Genomic DNA, 18,814 nt, shown 5'->3' on the forward strand with positions numbered 1-18,814 from the left:
ACCATATTTCATATGCATTTCTACCAAAACAAAAAAAAACTGGATGCATCATTCCATAGGGAAATATTCCATACACACTCAATTCTTCCCTTCCCCCTCTCACAGGAGGTGCCATTACTTGAGAACTACATCAAGACCTTTTGCTTCACTAAGAGAGCCTTGGCCAATTCTCCATTGGTAAACATGGTCTCTGATGATCTGTGGCCTTCTGGCAGAAAGAAGGAGTTCCATAAGGAAGGAGTCCAGGTCAAGCACCCAAGTTGAAATGACCAGGCAAGACAAATGCCAAAGGGCAATTCCCAAGAGCATCCTTCAGAAACACAGGTCTCAGATGCCAACATATAACCAGAGTGTTCTCTGCCATGGGTAGAGAAATCAATCTCCAAGGAGCCACAATGCCCTAGCCAAAGGATACTTTGTGTTTTTTATTGGATCTTTTTAAAAGTCTTTATAATTCACTTATCAATAGCAGAAATAAACTTGTGAGCACCAGCCTAGGGACACATATAACAGTATAGTGGGTCAGAGTCTCAGGCAACTCTAATGAAGAGACCTGATCTCCAGAGAGGGGCAGTCACTAGATGGAGGAATTACAAAGACAAACAAGACAGCCTTTGTGAGCATGTGAAGGAGGTTCTTAATAGTCTGCTTGCTCATAATGGGCCAGGAGAGTGAGTTTCACTCAGCCTGACCAGGATGTTTAGGGCCAGTTCCTGGATAAAAATCTTTAATTATCAAAGTGGCTACAAATGAAAAAAATGCCACCAGAGTCACCACTATTCTCAAGGCTTTGAACCAGTTAGGATAATGGGGCAGGAGAAAGATTTCATTGTGTAATGCCACCCCAAAGCCCATGACCACCATGATGATGGCTTCAGTGAGTCCCTCAGAAATAAGGAAGGCATACCAGGAAAACAGCAGTGGGGCCCCACCACAGGCTAGATTCATGATGTCCGGCTTGGCTGGACTGTCTGCTGGCAGAGTAAAACCCCACCTGACCCCTCCAAGGAAAGACAGGAAGCTGGCTCCATAGGCCATCTGAGTAAATGCCAGTACAGGTACATAGGCCTTGGTCATCATCATGACCAAGGGTGGGGCCACAAAGGGGACCAATCCGGTCAAAGCCACATAGAGGGCTGGCTTTGGGGTGTCCAGCAGGTAGGAGAGAGTGGGCGGTGGCCTGGTGGGGACCACAGGTGCCTTCTTCTTGAAGCGTCGGGAGGAAGTGTGATAGTCTTTAGCCCCATGCTCGGACCCTGAACTGGATGCAGGAAGCCAAGGTCTCAGAAAGAAAGGGGGGACACACGGGGTTCCTGCCTTCTGCCTCCCAGAAACCCGGGCCACAGACAGAGAAGCGCTAAGGATCTGCAAGAGAATTAAGGAAGATGCTTAGCCAGGAGCCCCCCTTGAAGGCCGCCTCGACCCTCTTCCACTGGGACCTTGCTCTGTGCCAGGGTGATGACCCTCGGGGGATCTGCCTTGGCCCTGAGCGGCCAGTCCACGAGGGATCAAGAACTTCAGCAGCAGGTACCTGAGACCCTGAAGCTACTCACCAGGCTCACAGCCCTGGGCCTGTTGTCAGGAGGACCTGAGTTCAAATCTAGTCTTAGACACTTCCTAGCTGTGTGACCCTGGGCAAGTCACTTAACCTGTATGCCTGTTTCCTCATCTGTAAAATGGGCACACTTAAAGCACCTACCTGCCCGGGTTGTTGTATCCGTAAAGCGCTTGGCAAACATTAAGGGTTATGTAAAAGCTAGTTATTAACTATTATTGTTACTAAAGATAAGGGCTACCCCTCCCCAGGTCCCGACGGCCGGTGATCGGCGTAGCGTGCACCACGGGCTGACCCTCGGAAGGGAGAGGCCGCGGGGCAGGCCTTGCCTTCTCTCCGCCAGCCCCGATAATCTAGAATTTCAGAGCAGTTCAGCCCAACCGGCGGGACCTAGCCTTCTGTGCACGATTCCGCACCCGGGGTCCCCCACCTCTGCATGTGAAAGAGGCTTTTCCCCTGGTCCCCAGGGCCAGGCCCGCGGGAGCAGCAGACCCGAGGGGCTCCAGCCCCTTTACCTGGGAAGGGGCTCGACAGCAAGCACGGAGGAGGCGGAGCATGGTGTCGGCGGGTGCCAGTGAGCGCAGAGAGCTGCTTCCGTTTCCGGCGCTCCGGAGAAAACAGTGCGGGTGGGAACTCGGCCCGTGCCCCATGGTTCCCAAGGCCGCTTCCGGGAACGTTGGGCTTCAGCGAAACTTGAATGGGAGGAGCGGAGTCTAGGCAATCCGGAAAAGACTCAACAGGCTTGGGACCCGGCTCAGCATCCCGTGACTCGGGATCACAACTCAGCCCTTAAGGAACTTACATTTTAACCGAGTCTGGGAGACCTGGACCCACCCCAATTGCCAGGCCAGGGAGAACAAACCGCCTTCCCCATTTTCCGAGTAGTCTTTGCGCATGCGCGACTCCCGAACCACAAGTTCCAAAAGGCAGTGCGGCAGCGTTTAGAGAACGCCGAGGAAGCTGGGACTAGAGGCGGAAGCCAATCTGCGGAGAGCGCATGTGCAGTGCTGCGAACGCATGCGCAACGTCGGCGCCGATAGGCTCTCTAGTTCTCTCCTCCCTTTTCGTAGTCCTTACCCCGCGCACGAGCGCGCGAGCCCCTACCCCCACGCAGCGCGAGGAGGCGGTGGTGGCGGCGGCAGGGGGCGGAGTCGGCCAGAGCGAGGCGGGTGCAGGAAGAGCTGCCGCGGCGCTGTCTCTCCCTGCGCGGACACGGACACAGACACGGACATAGACACGGACACGGGGCCTGGCCCGGAGGGAGAGCGGACTCAGGCCGCCCCAGCCGTCGCGCGCCGCCAGGTGGGGCTCGGAGTGCGGGGGCCCCAGGCGGGACCAACGGGCGGCGGGGGTGGGGGGGCGGGGGGGGCGGGAGGAGACGTTGGGCCGAGCGCGGCGGTTGGGGGAGGAGCCTCCTGACCCCGCCCCCAGAGCGCGCCCCCGCCGCGGGGCCGCGCTCCTCGGCCGCCATTTTGGGCAGAGCTTTGTTGTGGTTGTGAGGCGGCCGGCGGCAGGGCGACGCGGGACCCGGTGAGTCCGCGGGGGAATGCAGGGGGTGCGGGGCGGAACCCCCGGCATCGAGGAGGCGCCGCCTGCGGGCCACAGGCGGGCGAGAGCGGCCTGCCTTGCCCCGAACCCCGAGTCGGCCGGCGGGAGGGGGGGCGCGTGTGAGAGCTTCCCCTCCCCCCTCGGACCCGAGACTAGGGGGTGCGGTGCCGCAGGCGCGACCTTGGGAAGGTCCCAAGGCTGGGGGGCAAGGTCCAGCGGGAGGCTGGGCCCGGCGGCGGGGACAGGGGCGGGGCCCCCGGCCGGCCCAGTGGAGGGGAAACCCTGAGGCTCGGGGGGCCGGGGGGCGGCTCCGCTGTCATCCTGCTGTTCATTAGGGTCTGGGGCGCGGGCCAGCTGTCAATCTGCACGCATTAAGCACCTACTATGTGCCGACCGGTGGGCCATGCACTCCCGGGCGGGGGTCGGGGCTCGGGGGCCGCGAACGCAAGGCTCCGTGGGCAGGGCCGTCCGGCCGCGAGCCGGCGTTCGTGTGCCCAGCTTCGGCTCCGCCGGAAACCCGGAGCTCCCAGCTCGGGCCGGGAGCGGTGGGGAGGGGGCGTCGGAGCTGCTTTAGGAGAGGCCGGGGTCCGCACTCTTAGACGAATCAGGGCGCTTCTGCAGCCCTCGGGTGCTCTTGGTGAGACAGGCCTCGACCCCCGTAGCACAGAAGGGCGGGGTGGGGGCGCCGCGGTGACACCCAAGCTGGGAGAGAAAGGTGGGGTCCTGGAGAGAAGCGAGTAAGTCAGGAGTCGGTTTTCTATGTAAAAATCGTAGGTGTATCTGCATTTTTCAAGCATAGTTTGAAGAGGACAATTTTAAGTAATTGGAAAACGAGTTTGGCGTTAGGATCTTGGCAAAGTTAATTGGATATGTTGATACGGTGTTTTCCTAATTTTCAGGCTATCCTTAAACTACGAAATTGAGATAGTTGTGTTTTTATTTTCGTTACAGAAATCTGAACTTTTTCAGCCTATTAATCTCTAGTCATTTTCCTCAAAAAATTTTTTTGCACCTTTTAAGTTCTTATACTCAAATATCAAATAGACCAAATGCCTGTTTTAATTGAAGGCTGAGAACAGAACAGATGGTTTTGCCCTAAGTCAGAATGTTCAAGAAAATGGAAGGGGAAATGAATATAACCTAGAAAAGTCTTTAGGGCTTTGATTTAGTAGCTTATGCTTAGCACAATCCCTGGCACATAGTGGGTGCTTAATAAATGCTTATTGACTGACTCACTGAAAAGGATCATTTCAAAATCTCTAGTATTGCTTCGTGGGGGAGTGGAAGGGAGGGACAGCAGATAGTGGTAAATCTGCTCCTGGTTTGTACTTATTGGCCTTCAGGGTCAGCAGGCTAAAAATAGTTGATAAGAGAAGAGTACTTACCTTTACTGAATGCTTTTCTTATTTTGAGGATTGGGTTTGCTGTTCCTTTGTGGAACAACAGCTATAAAACCATAGTTTGCTATTAAATTCCCTGTTAGCTGTCTGTGGCTTTGAAACACTTAAAGTAAAATCCATGTAGGATCTATATCTACATGCAGTATCTGCCTTTATAGAGATCTTTATGCACATTGTAATTTGAACTCTACAGCCCTGGGAAGGAGTTGCTCTAGTTATTGCTCCCTCACAGTACAGGTGAGGAAACTGAGGCTCAACTATATTAAATGATTTATTTGCCCAGGGTTAAACACCTGGTAAGTGTCAGGGGCAGTACTTGATCCTGGTTCTGAGTCCAGTGTAAGTTCTGAGCTTCCCTTTCCTCATTATTTAAAAGGAGGCTTGTTTGGGAAACAAAAACCTACTCAGCCTTTCTGTACATGAGTGATTTTTGTCATTGGAATATAGCTGTTGCTTAAGAAATTATACAAACTCACATTGAAGTGGTGCTCTTTCCTTACACCCTAGTGAATTGTAGATAGTCAAAGAAGTCTTGTTATCCCATTTGACAGATGAGGAAACTGGGGTCCAGAAAGATGAAATTACTTTTTCAGTGTCTCAGAGCTCTGGAGAAGCCTGGCATGATGTTTGTCAGATGAAGAAAAAGTAAATCCTTTGGGGAAAAAAAATCAGTGAACTTTACAAGAGCAAGAGTCTTGTCAGAAGGCCTAGGTTGGAACCTCTGTCCTAGATAAGTCATCTTGACACCTTTTTTTTATTTATCTATTTTTGAAAGTTTTTCCCCCAAAAGCAAATATTTACAACTGGGGGAGAATCCCTCATTTTATAGGTGGAAAAATTAAGACAGAGTGGAGTCACAAGAGTAAATACTTGGTAGTGCCCTGGTCCTGGAGCCCAAACGCGGTGCTCTTAACTCCTCCTCCTGGCCAATTAAAATGGGAGTGGTCATACTCTGGATATACTGAGAATCTCAGAATTGGAATGGACCCCAGAGGTATCTTAGTCCTACCTTGACCAGAACAGAATTGACTGACATTTAAAGACAAATAATGCCCCAATTTCTGAGGAGGCAGCTAGTTAGTCCATTGCACATGTGGGTTGCTTTAATTGTTAGTAAACTTTTCTTTAGATCATGCTTATATGTGACCCATTCCTTCTGGGAATTTGGGGCAAATCACTTCACCACTTGGAGGGCCAATTTCATCAGCTGTAAAATGAGGTTAGACTATAAAAGTGAAGAATCGTGGAATTTCACAGTTGGAAAGAGAGCAGGCTCTGTCCAGGGCAGAGTGCAGCAGAATTATTGCCTCCCTAGTCCTCCTCACTGTCTCAGTTCATATTAGAATTTTTTTTTAACTGCTATTTCACAATGTTGACTTACATGGAACTGACAATCCACTGAGACCCTTGGATCTTTTTCAGATGAACTGCTATCTAGCTACTCTATTCATGATTGTGAAGGTGATTTTTTGGACCTGTGTTGTTTTTTTTTTTAAATTACATCTTAATACGTTTAGCCCAGGGTTACAGCCAGGTAGGGTAGTGTAGCATGAATCCCAGAAGACCTACCTGAGTTCAAATTTGGCCTCAAATATTTGCTAACTGTGGGACCTTGGGCAAGTCACTTAACCCTGTTTTCTTCATCTTTAAAATGAGCTGGAGAAGGAAATGACAAACCACTCTAGTATCTTTGCCAAGACAATCCCACATGGGGTCACAAAGAGTTGGACAAGACTGAAATGACTGAACAGCAGCTAGTCTATTGATCTTTTTTTAGATCCTGATTTTGTTATCCCACAGGTTAGCAATAACATCTATGCCTTTGTCCAGGTATTAATAAAAATATCAAGAAGCTTGGGGCCCAGCACAGATCCCTAGGATATACTACTACTACTATTACTTTTATATTTATATAGCACTTTAAAGTTTGCAAAGTGCTCTACAAATATTAACTTATTTTATCTTTTTGGTGTACTTATTATCTTCATCTTAAAAATGAGGATACTGAGTCAGATAGAATTGAAGTGACTTTGTCCAGGGTCACTCATATAGTAAGTGTCTTAGGTGGGATTTTAATTCAACTCTTACTGACTCCAAGTCCAGCACTCTGTCCACTCTACCACCCAGTTGCCTCAGAGATCTCTTTTTGTTTGAAAATTTATACATGATATAATATGCTTATGCACAGATTATGTTTTAAATTTAATATTACATAAAATTAGTTTCAGCATACATAGAGCAGATTATTGTACTTTATTTTCATTTTAAGTATGCAATAAATTTAATATGTTACTTTCAAAGCTATTCGGCTCATTTCCTTCTAAACTTCCTTTACTCTACGTGTTTTTAAAAAATCCTTCAGTGACCCTTTTTAAGAATAATGCTATTGCCCACCCCCCATTGAAAAGAAAAGGAAAATCACAACATTTCCTCCATGTATCAATCAACATGTATCATGATTGGAGGAGAGAAGGGAGCTTATGGGAGAGATGTTAAGATAAAATCGACAGGCCTTGGCAATGGTTTGGATATGGTGGGTGAGAGAAAGTAAAAGGTTTCATCTAGGTTTCAGGTCTGAATGACTTGGAGGATGATGGTACCCTAGACAGTAATAGGGAATTTTGGAAAGGGACCAAGTTTGAGAGGAAAGATAATAAATTGAGTTTTGGACATGTTGAGTTTAAATGTCTACAGGACACATCCACTTTGAGATGTCTAATAGGTAGTTGTAGATGCAAGATGGCAATTAGGAAGAGAAATTGGCACTAGATGAAGTAGATTTGAGAATCATCAACATAGAAATGATAATTAAATCCATAATAGTTGATAAGATCACCAAGTGAAATTTTATAGGAGGAGAGGGCCCAGGAAACCAGTATGATATTGGGGTCAAGGAAGAGATGGAGATGTTTGAATAGTGGAAGGAGCTCTTGGCATATAGCCTCAGTTTGTTGTTTTTTTTTTCAGTGAAGTATGAAGACCTCAGCTGGGAGGGGAAAGGAGGGCGTTGGGAGATTTGACAAGGTTTGGAAAAGTAAATCAGTGAAGAGTAGAAGCATTTCCTTGCTATACTGATTATGAAACATAAATTTGTTATGGACCCAGTAAGCATGGTTTCATGACCTTCTCCAGCTCCCTTAAGCAGCGTATTAATAGGATCAAAGGAGGATGTTGGGAATAATCTAGGTTTGAGTTTGGAAAGCAGTGATTCCAAAGTGAAGGATAAGGTAAGATAGCTGAACTAATTCACTAAGGGGTCAAGATAAAGAAGAGAAAAAAGTTGTAACTAGTTCGGGGTGATGACCAGAGTCAAAACTGAGGGGCAGGCTATAGGAGATCTTGGTGAGAAATAAGATGTTAGGGTTCATAAGGCAGAAGGAAAGATAGATTGATACAAGGTTACAATCAGAAAAAGGAATTTCAGTTCTTGAACATGGAAGTAGAACATTTTGTTGGTGAAAGCAACGTCATAATCTCTGAATAGCTGAGGTAAAGTGGAAGAGTAGCTCAGGGAAAATGAGGAGGTTGAGGAACTAGAAAGTTAGGGAATTTAAGAGGCTATCCTGAATGCTATCATGAATGCCAAGGTTCCATAGTATATCAGTGCAAGAGGTGATGATGAGAGAGATGCTGGGAGCCAGGAACTAAACTCAAAGAAGGAAGGAGAATGTCATGAAGGTCACCAGGATCTGAAGCAATTTGGAATTATGCCAAAAGGGACTTTCAGTTATAATGTTGTAACAGGTAATAAAGATGCCCAGTTCTCTCACATAAACTCTAGCAAACAGCTTTAAAAGTTTCTAAAATGTCTGCACCCTTTGACCCAGAAATCCTCCTGCTAGACATTTAACCCAAGGAGCTACAGACTAAAAGGTCACATACACTCTAATAATATAGTGACACTTTTTTTGGTAGCTAAGAATAAGAAATAAAGCAGATGCCTTTCAGTTGAGGAATGGCTAAAATAACCATTGCAAAGGCACTAAAGTGGAAGACATGTGTGAGCAGGAACTAGTAGACAAGACAGACCTATATGGCTGTACTGCATAGTGGAAGGAGGGAAATGTGTGGAAGGTTAAAAACTGGTCTGATCCCTTAACCAGATTGTATTCCTCTTTGTATCTTCCTCAAGTTGTGGGCCCAAGAGAGCTGTATGTTAAGGGTAAGGAATACTTTTTATTTTGGTAGGCGTGTGTTATAGCCTGGGTTGTTCCATAAGACTAGAGAAAGTCTCTCACTGGTTTAGCAGGAGGCAGTAACAAGAAACTTTCCCTCTGATATTTTAGAATACTGTGATAGGTCACTATTATTAAAACCCTGGACCTCCTATTATATGAGTGAGGGAAGAATCTATAGGACTGCCAGTGGTTATTTTTATTTACCAAAGTATATGAGGGAATTTTTTGTTGAGATTTTTCCTTGTTCTGATTGGGAAATAATGACCCATTTTAGAAAGAGCTAACAAAGGAGGTCCTTTATGGGCATTTCCTGAAGGAACCATGTTTCTCCCCAAATACTCACCATATATGGTGAGAATATGACTTACTCTTATGTTGGTACATACAGTATAGGATACGGCAACAATGACATTTTTGAAAAATGCTTTCGTTTTTGGAAATTTTGCCAAATTAGAGAATCTGAGTGTTGAATAGTAGTCGCTCTCTAAAAGGACTCCCCATTAGAACATGCCTGACAAGTATGACCTACATTAATGCAGATCAGAATTTTCATAATAACAAACTGTGGAGTTGCTTTTTCTTGGCCTCTAGAAGGCAGTTTGGGCAGTAAGGTGTGGTAATAGTGGATGACCACTGGGCCTGAAGTCAGGAAGATTGATCTTCCTGAGTTAAAATCCAGCCTCAGACATGTACTAGCTCTGTGACCCTTGGCAAGTCACTTAACTCTGTTTGCTCCATTTCCTCCTTTGTGAAATAAGCTTGAGAAAGAAATGGTAAATCACTTCAGTGTCTTTGACAAGAAAACTCTGTATTGGGTTACAAAGAGTTGGACACAAATGAAACAACCAAATAACAACAGAAGGTAGTATTGTCTTATTTTATAATAACAATTTAAATCAATTCATCAGCTTTTTCTTAAGCTCTCTCTATTGGGGGTGAGGTGGGGGAACTGTGGTAGGGACTTAAGGATACAAGGACCAAAAAAAAGAGACGTTATACCTTCCCTCAAGGAACTTGCTTTCTGCTGAAGGAATTTAGCAAGTTCACAGATTCTGTGGGCAAGATAAATTGTGGCAAAAAAAGGACACTAAATCAGTGGTGTCAGAAAGAGCTTCCATGTGGGAAGGGACACCTAGGCTGGGGCTTAAATAACTCTAAGAGGCAAAAGTAAGGAGAAAGTCCATCCCAGGGATAGAGGACCAGGTGGGAAGGCAGAGATGGAGGGTCAGTAAATGGTGCGTCCAATTAGCTAGACAGTAGAGTTTGGAAAGGGCAATAAGATTCAGGCTAGAACAAGACAGGTAAGAACATAATTTTGGAGGGCCTTAACTGAGAAGTTAGTATTGTGTTTATTTAGGCAGTAAGGAAACATTGAAGGTTACTGTGCAAGAGGGTGACAGTACAGACCTCTGCCTCAGGAAGATTATTTAGGGAACAGAATGGCTTAGAAAGGAGCTAGACTGGGTTGGGATGACTTAATTAGAAATTAGAGATGGTAACCCAGAGGTAGAGAGAAGACAACAGATGTGAAAATGTAATGGACTCGACTTGACAATTGATGGACTCTAGGAAGTGAGACAGAGGAAAATTCAAGGTAGAATATATTGATGACTGAGCATGATGGTTCCCTCAAGAGAAGAAGGAAAGTTTTTAGGAATGTCTAGGGGAAGATAGGAATTCCATTTCAGAAATTCTGAATTTGAGATGTTGATGAGATATCCAGATAGAGGTGTAATGTGCTAAAGCTCAGGAGAGGGATTGGGGCTAAATATATAGATTTGGAAGTCAAATCATGGGAACTGATGAAATCACTAAGAGATACTGTAGAGAGAAGAGTGCCCAGGACAGAGCCCTGGAGGACACCCACACTTAGAAAATGGGAGGTGTATGCTTATTAAGCAGAGCAGTCAGATTAGTAAGAGGAGATCCCCAAGGGAGAAAAGTTTCTCATAGTGATTGAGTGGTCAGCAGTGCCCAAAACAGAAAAGTCAAGAAGGATAAGGACTGCAAAAAAACACACAATAGGTACTTAAATGTGTTTGGTTGATCAATTATTGATACCCTTTGAGAGATTGGTGTTACTTAAATGGTTGGGTCTGAAACTAGATTACAAGAATATAAGGAGCAGAAAGTGGAGAAGTAGAATCAATCAAGTATGTATTAAGTGCTTGCTATGTGCCAGGCACTGTGTGAAGAATACTGCTGGGATACATAGAAAATAAAAAACAGTGCATGCCCTCAAAGAGCTCACTTATGAATGGAGGAGGCAACAGTGTTGTAAATATGAACGTAGTTGTTCATATAAGATACATAAAGTGTAAAAGTGAAATCCCCAGGGGAAAAAAGGCGGAAAGGCCCCCTTTTGCAGGAGGTGACATTTGAGCTGTCTTGAAAGCCAGTAGGGGGGGCATTGAGTAGGGAGAGCATGCCTAGCATGGGAGACAGCCAGTGAAAATGCCTGGAGTTGGGAGATGGAATGTTGCAGTGGAGTGTCTTTTTTTTGTTTGAGCAGCAGAAAAGGAGGCCAATGTCACTGGATCATAGAGTATGTGGAGGGGGGAATAAAATATAAGAAAACTGGAAAGGCAGGTTGAGGACGTGTTATGATGGACTTCTAAAGCCAAATAGAAATTAATATTTGATCCCAGAGCCAGTAGAGTTTATTTAGAAGGGGCTGATCTAGTCACACCTTCACTTTAGGAAAGTTGTTTTGGCAGCTGAATGGACTAGAGTAAGGAGATACTAGAGTGAGGAAGAGAGGACAACCAGCAATCATCCAGAAGTGAGATGATTGGGCCTGCCTGCGCCAGGGAGTGGCAGTGTCAGCATAGGAGAGAGAGACCTTGTTAGGTAGATGTAGGAAAGCTCTATTGACAGAACTTGGCCACCAGTTGGATGTGAGTGGATGAGAGTGAGGAGTTGAGAATGAGAATGGCGCCTATATTGCAAGCCTGTGTGACTAAGAGGATGATGATACTCTGGACAATAGTTGGCAAGTTTGGAAGGAAAGTAATAACTGATGCTTCTTTTATGTTAAGAAGTTTTTACATTTGTCAAATATTTACTTATTGAATGTATCCATTTTGAGGGAAGGGTTACTTCCGTTTATGGTCCTTTACACCAAATTCCTTGTTACTTCAGCAGATTTTCATATCACAGTACAGTATTTGCTACTGTTGAATAAATGGGTTAGCTAGCTGTTCATATAACAGAAAATTCACATCTAAGAAAATTTACCTCAGTAATACTGGTGGATTCAAAGACAGTTCCTTTCCTCCAAGTGTTTACATTCTACTAGGGAGTTATAACATGATCACAGATAAGTAAGTACAGAATATGTATAAAATTCACAAAGAATGGGAGGTAGGGAGTCCCTGAAAACAGGGGGGCAGGGAGAATTAGGCTGAGTTTTGAATAATAGCTAGAATTTATAAAACTTTAAGGTTTTGCTAAGTACTTTACATATGTTATTTAATTATCATAACCTTGTGAAGTCGTTGCTCTTAAATTATCCCCGTTTCACAGATGAGGAGACAGAGGCACAGGGCGTTACCTGATTTTGCCAGGGTGGGAGGAAGGCAAGAGGAGGGAAAAGAGCAGTCACATCCTGACTGTGTACAGAGGAGGGACAGTGTTACATACTGGGATTGAGTCCAGTTTGGCTGAAAATACGAGGAGTGATGTGTGATCAGCCTAGGAGGATAGACTGGAGTCAGATGGTGAAGGGATCTAAATGCCACACTTAGAGCCAGTGAGAAACTTGAAGTTTCTTGAGCATAGAAATTATTTAATCATATTTGTGCTTTAGGAATATCAGTTTGGCAGTTGTGTGGGCGGGGAAGAGACTGGATTTGAGACTCAATAGGAAGTTACTCCATTGAGGACAGAGAATTGACTTGTTAGCCAGATACGGGGAGTTAAATGAAAGATAGTGGATAGTTGTTCACTGGATGAAAATAGGGACGTTTGAGGAGTTACGGTTTACCCTTTTGTTCAGCATTGCCCCTTCCTCCCTTTGCATACTTCTATTTCACCCTCCTCCTTAAAAGTCTGCATTACAGCCATGCTGACTGCCTTATGTCTGGACCTCCTAAGATTCAGAGATGTCTTCAGGACTCAGGAAGCTCCTCAGGCCTCCCAGCTGACAAACAACAAAACAGCTCATATTTGTTTTATATGTTCCACTCCCACTTGTGTTTACATGTTTTCTTTCCGTTTAGAGTGTAAAATTCTGGGAGTCAGAGTCTTGAGCTTTTTTCATTCTGTCCCCCAGTGCACCAACCATAGTAAACGATTAATATGTTTGTTGATTGATTAAGGATGGGGTCTGGGGAAGTCACCTATTTGTAATGTTGGGAGGAACCTCAGGGACCATCTAGACCAACCCATATGTGGAAAGAATCCCCACTGCAACATCTCTGATGAGAGGTTGTTGGCCATCGACTTGAAGATCTCCCAGGATGGCAGTCCCATAACTTCTCCAGCCATTGAGTCTGCTTTCAGACAGCTCTAATTGTTAGAATTTTTTCCTAGTATCTAATTTTAATTGGCATCTTTGCAGCTTTTGCCCATTGCTCCTAGTTTTGCCTTTTGAGGACAAATAGAACAAGTCTAAATCCCTCATCCATATGAAAGCAACCGTTCTGAAGACAGCTGTCATGGTCTTGCCTACCCCTGGTCCTCTCTTTTCCAGGCTAAGTATCCTGGTCATCCTCCTCTGTATGACCTCTTGATTATCAATGTTCTCCCAAAAATAGGGAAACGAACTCAACACAGTGCTCTGAATGTGGTCAAGCCAGGGACTGCATAGAGAGGGAATAATACGTTATTCCTAGAAGCTTTCTGTGTCTTTCAATGTAGGTCGAGATCTTGTTAGCTTTTTTTGGCTACCATTGCTGCTCTGTTTTTTTTTGTTTGTGTGTGTGTTTTTTTGAGGGCAATTGGGGTTAAGTGGCTTGCCCAAAGTCACACGGCTAGTAAGTGTGTTAAGTGTCTGAGGCCAGATTTGAACTCAGGTCCTCCTGACTCCAGGACCGGTGCTCTATTCACCTAGCCGCCCCCATTGCTGCTCCATATTGAGCTTATTGTTAACTATTTTTAAAAACACGTGAATAAACACAGATCCTTTTCAGAACAATTACTGCTTCTCCATGCCTCCTGCATCTTATATTCGTGGAATTGATTTTTTTATACCTAGGTGCAAGACTTTACATTTATTCCTAGTAAGTTTCATCTTACTAGATTCAGCCTGATGCCCTAACCTGGTCAGTATCCTTTTGAATACTAACCCTGTCATCATCCAGTCACCCACTCAGCTTTGTGTTATCTGTTCATCTGGTAAGCATACCATCTATACCTCTATCCACTTCTTTTATAAAAATTTTAAACATCACAGGGAACAATACTGATCCCTGGGGTACTCTATTAGAGACTTTCCAAGCTGACATCAAATTATTGCCACTCTAGATCTGCCATTAAGGCAGTTCCAATATCCCTCAAGCTGGAAACCTTTATTTCTGATATTTAATCACTATTTCCTTTATTGGTTATTCTTTAATAGTCTTGTTCCTTACTCACTGCCTCTGGAAAGGGAATGAGCCTTTCTATATTGCATATGTGTCAGGCAGGCATTGTACTAAACACTTTTACAGATACTATTTCTTTGGATGATACTTAAAAATTACATTTTTATAGTACTAATCCTTGCACCATGTCTTCATCACACTATATGTAGCTTCTAACTGGTCTGACTCTTAATTACCACCCTTCCTAAGAGGAAGTCACAACACTGTTACTTATAAGACTTAATATTGTTTACCAGATCAAATGCAGATTGCACTCCAAGCCTTTCGAGGCCTTTTCTGATCTGCCTTTCACTACCCAAGAGAAAAACTTCTCTTTCTATTAAGTTTCTTTTGCTGCTGTCCACATCCACTTTTTTACTGCACCAGCCCATTCTGTTCTCTCTAACCAAAATGCTCTCTATTTTCTTCCCTAGGAGCCCTTGCTTCACAATTAACTTTAAGGCCTAGTGTAATTCCAGCTTCAGCTCTTAAATTCCAGATCCCACAGCAGTCAATACTTTTTAAAAATTTATTTATGCCCTTTAAAAATTCTAATTATTTACCAATTTATGCCCTACCCACTTCTTGAATTCCTCCCATAACCCTAGTAATAACAAAGAAAAGTTAATGCCTATGTTGAAGCACTATTAGACAAAATATACAACATTCTGCAGTTGTAAGTCCATACTCTTCTACTGATAGAAAAATATGTTTCTCTTTTAGTTCTCTTGGACCAAGTTTGGTCATTGTAGTTGAAGTAGTCCTTGTTTATGTTCTCTTGCTTTATTCTTTGTATCAAATCATACAAACCTCATGTTTCTCTAAATTTCTTATTTTTGTTTCTTGTAAGAATATTCCATTTTATTTATACACTGTAGCTTGTTCAGTACTTTCCCAGTGAACACCTGCTTTGCTTTAGTTCCAGTGTTTAGCTGCCACAAAAAGTTCTTTTGAATATTTTGACATATAACCTTTCTGTGTCTTTCAATGTAGGTCGAGATCTTGTTAGCTTTTTTTGGCTACCATTGCTGCTCTGTTTTTTTGTTTGTGTTTGTGTATGTGTTTTTGTTTTTTTGAGGGCAATTGGGGTTAAGTGGCTTGCCCAAAGTCACACGGCTAGTAAGTGTGTTAAGTGTCTGAGGCCAGATTTGAACTCGGGTCCTCTTGACTCCAGGTCCATTAATGGGACAAGGGGACTGCTAGGCCAGAAGGTATAAATAGGTTAGTGATTTTTCCTTTCTTCTGAATTTTTACCATATATTTTAACATTTGGTTATATGCTCTCTTGTTTCTATACTGTCTAATGAGTTTGCCTTGTCTGCCCAAATAGATAAATTGTCATTGCTTTGAGGACAAAGAACATGCCTTATTCTTACTAGGGTTACTCCTAAAATAACTGTCTTCTACAATACCAAGTGCAGTAAATACTATATACTACTTGACTTTATGAAATCATACAGTCTTGTTGGGAGGAATAATAACCCCCTATCCCCCATCATAAAATCTTGTCCTTGAATTGTCCTATTCCTCATATGTGGTATTCTCCAGTTGTCAGTGTTTTGCAAGGCTAAGTCAGCTCAACTTTTGGATCCCTTGTGGATACATATTATTGCCAGTCACACCTTGCCAAAATCCTACCCAGAATTACTGTTATTTTCCACTTCCTGTGTTCCTATTGACCAGTTTTTTTAAGGAAATCACAGAACTGTGCTGGTTGAATCTACAACATATTTATGTTATCAAATCTCAACTTCCTGGCCAACTCCACTCCTTTTTTCTCCCCAGCCTTGAACTCACCCCTTGGAACCAACCTCAGCTCTGTCTGATCATTGAACTTTCCCCTTGCCTTGCCTGCACTTAGGCCTCTGTGCCACTTTTTTGAGGTGCCATTCTCCTCTCTCCCTCCCAACTAAGTTTTTTGTGTTTCTCTGTATTAGAGTGTGAGCTTGTTTACTTGTATTTGTATCACCTGTGGCTCAGTAAATGCTTAATAAATGCTTGCTCTGTCTTGTAACTAGGGCCTTACTGTAGCAAGTCAGACATTCTGCTTGGCTATGCCCTCTCCATTGCAGTGGTTGCAGACCTTCTCCAGACTTCGAAGCCTCCCTGCTTCCACATGTCATCTGAGGATATCACCTCATACTATAAATATTGAGGGCCTGTCACATTACCAAGACAGACCATGACAGTAGTCTTCTCACCAAAGCTAACTGTCCCTGTAACTTCACCGTAAAGAAGCCAAGGATGTATTCAGCTCTCCACAGGGACAAGTGATCACTTGAGCCAAAAAACTTTTTGTTGAATCAGAACTGTTCCAGGTCCTGCTTCAAGTACTTAATAATCCACCTACACTGGTGTTTTTATATATATATATATATGTATGTATATATATGTATGTATGTATATGTATGTCCTGAAGAATCATCAAAGATAACTGTGTAAATCGTGTGTGGCATCATATAACAACACAAAACCTACAAACCAGGGTATACATTTCAACCCATCTTTGTGCTTATCTGAAATATTAAACTGATACAAGTGCTTATTTCTGTAGCTGTTGTTTCTAATAATTAGAGCCTTTACATTTTGAACCCTCCTCATCTCTGCCTCCTGGCCTCTTTCATGTCTCAGCTAAAGTCCCACCCTTTGTACAGGTTCTCCTTAGTCTTCAGTGCCTTCTCTCAGGATCTCTAGTCTCTCCACTGTGTGACTTGTTTGTGCAGAACCATTTATATATATTGTTTTCTCACCCTCATTAGACTGAGTTCCTTGAGAGCAGGGACTGTTTTTACCTTGGTATCCCCCATACTAAGCACTATGCGTGGCACATCACGTGTTTCATGGCCTTCTTTTTTTGGGCCTTGACTGAATAAATTAGACACATTAAAGTTCTTAAAGGCAGACAAAGAGCTCTGCCTTAGGTAATATTTTTCCTGCAGATGTCACTTTATCAGAGAAACCAGCTGCAAAGAATTTCCCCCATTTGCCCATTTCCTTTCTAGTTTTAATTACATGAGACTGTACAAAAACTTTTATTTCCTATAATCAAAATTGTTTATTTTACCTTATTTGATTCTTTTGCTTAGTTGGTCATGAACTCTCCCCCCATCCATATATCTGAAAAGTAATTTCTTCTTTTATCTTCTCATTTGTTATCATCTCTTTGTCTAAGCGATGTATCCATTTGGACCTTTTCTAGGTATAGAGTGTGAGGTATTGGTCTACTCCTAATCCCTTTTTAAAAAAATCCTGGTTTTTTTTCCATTGAATTTTCTTCTAAACCTAGATGCATTAATTTTGTTTGTGCAGAAGTCTTTCAGTTTCATATGATGGAAGTTATTCATTTTATCATTTGTAATTGCCTGTATCCCATGTTTCATCTTCTATCCATAGTTGTGAAAGTTATATAGATGATCTTAATTTTTTACATAGTATGATCTTTAATATTAAGGACATATATTCATTTTTAATTTATTGTGTGATATGGCATGAGATGTTGGTCCAAGGCTAATTTTTGCCAGACTACTTTCCAGTATTTCCATCAGTTTTTAAACAAATAAGGAGTTCTTTGCTAAATAATTTGTTTTCCAATTTATTTTTATTTCATTTTATTTGTTGAGGGATAGGCGGTTGGGTTTAAGTGACTTGCCCAGCGTCACCCAGCTAGTAAGTGTCTGAGGTTGGATTTGAGCTCAGGTCCTCCTGACTCTGGGACCAAATGCTCTATCTACTGTACCACCTAGCTGCCTCATTTTCCAATTTATTGAGCACTGGGTTATTGAGTTCCATTGTTTCTGAATCTCTTTTATTTAGGTCAGTTTTAGTTCTTTTGATCTACCTCTCCATTTTTTAACCAGTACCAAATGGTTTTTATGACTGCTGTTTCTATAATATCCCTTGAAGTCTGGATATAGTGGTCCTCTTTCATCCTGCCTCTTTTTCACTGTTTCCCTTGATATTTGACATTTTATTTTTCCAAATACATTTTATCAAATTCCATAAATTATACTTTTGATAATTTGATTTTTTATAACATTAAAACTAAATCAGCTTTTTTGGTATTGTCATTTTTTTCTGTGGCCTTACCCCAGCCACAAGTACCAAAAATTTCCCCAGCTGTTTAAGCTGTTTTTTACTTCTCTGAGGAACTCTTCGTCATTTAATCTATACGAGTATTTTGTATTCCCAAATACTTTGCATGAGTTTTTAAAAGGTCCTTCTGTGCCTATACTAATGAATATGTTGTACTTTGTCATAGACTTTCTCTGCATTTATTGAGATAGTCATGTGTCTAGCTGTATTTTGGCTTTAATTATATTGATTGTTTTCCTAATATTGAACCATCCTTGCTTCCCTGATATAAATCCAACTTGGTCAAAATGAATGATTTCTTGGAGGAATCGCTATAATCTGATAGAATTTTACTTAAAATTTTTTAATCAGTTATTCATTAATGATGTTGGTCTGTGGTTTTTCTGTGCCTTATCCTTCCTTGGTTTATATCCCCTATTATTTATCTCATAAAAGGAATTTGGTTGAGTGCTTTCTTTCTCATTTTTTGAGAATAAT

At 42.9% G+C, this 18,814-nt stretch overlaps 3 protein-coding genes across 6 annotated transcripts in view; 1 reads left to right on the forward strand and 2 right to left on the reverse strand.

Moving 5' to 3' along the window:
• LOC138165029 (nuclear autoantigenic sperm protein-like) overlaps nt 1–18,814 on the reverse strand; it is a 570,370-nt gene that overhangs the window by 323,633 nt on the left and 227,923 nt on the right. The window lies entirely within an intron of this gene.
• LOC138165025 (transmembrane protein 69-like) lies at nt 406–2,491 on the reverse strand. The gene is made up of 2 exons (XM_069093091.1): nt 2,071–2,491; nt 406–1,365 (listed from the first exon to the last, which is right to left on the reverse strand). Exons 1-2 carry the CDS (start codon nt 2,203–2,205, stop codon nt 679–681), a joined length of 822 nt encoding a protein of 273 aa, XP_068949192.1. The 5' UTR covers nt 2,206–2,491; the 3' UTR covers nt 406–678.
• Nucleotides 2,647–18,814, forward strand: part of LOC138165024 (vasculin-like protein 1) — an 80,738-nt gene continuing 64,570 nt past the window's right edge. For 2 of the 4 annotated variants that reach the window (XM_069093087.1, XM_069093090.1), the window contains exon 1: nt 2,647–2,857. The gene's annotated coding sequence lies outside the window, so the exon portion shown is untranslated. Of the gene's footprint in view, nt 2,858–2,957; nt 3,086–18,814 lie in introns of those variants that run through there. The other 2 variants (XM_069093088.1, XM_069093089.1) reach the window with 2 other exon arrangements.

The sequence above is a fragment of the Petaurus breviceps genome, unplaced genomic scaffold (assembly GCF_028583685.1).
Source record: "Petaurus breviceps papuanus isolate PSGF00001 unplaced genomic scaffold, PetGlider_PUasm1.0 207, whole genome shotgun sequence".
Classification (NCBI taxonomy): domain Eukaryota; kingdom Metazoa; phylum Chordata; class Mammalia; order Diprotodontia; family Petauridae; genus Petaurus; species Petaurus breviceps.

Coding starts and splice junctions, on each gene's coding strand:
- LOC138165025 (XM_069093091.1), bottom strand. CDS start 2,205: ATGGGGCACGGGCCGAGTTCCCACCCGCACTGTTTTCTCCGGAGCGCC. Junction 1,366..2,070: donor GCTGTCGAGCCCCTTCCCAG/GTAAAGGGGCTG, acceptor ATTCTCTTGCAG/ATCCTTAGCGCTTCTCTGTC.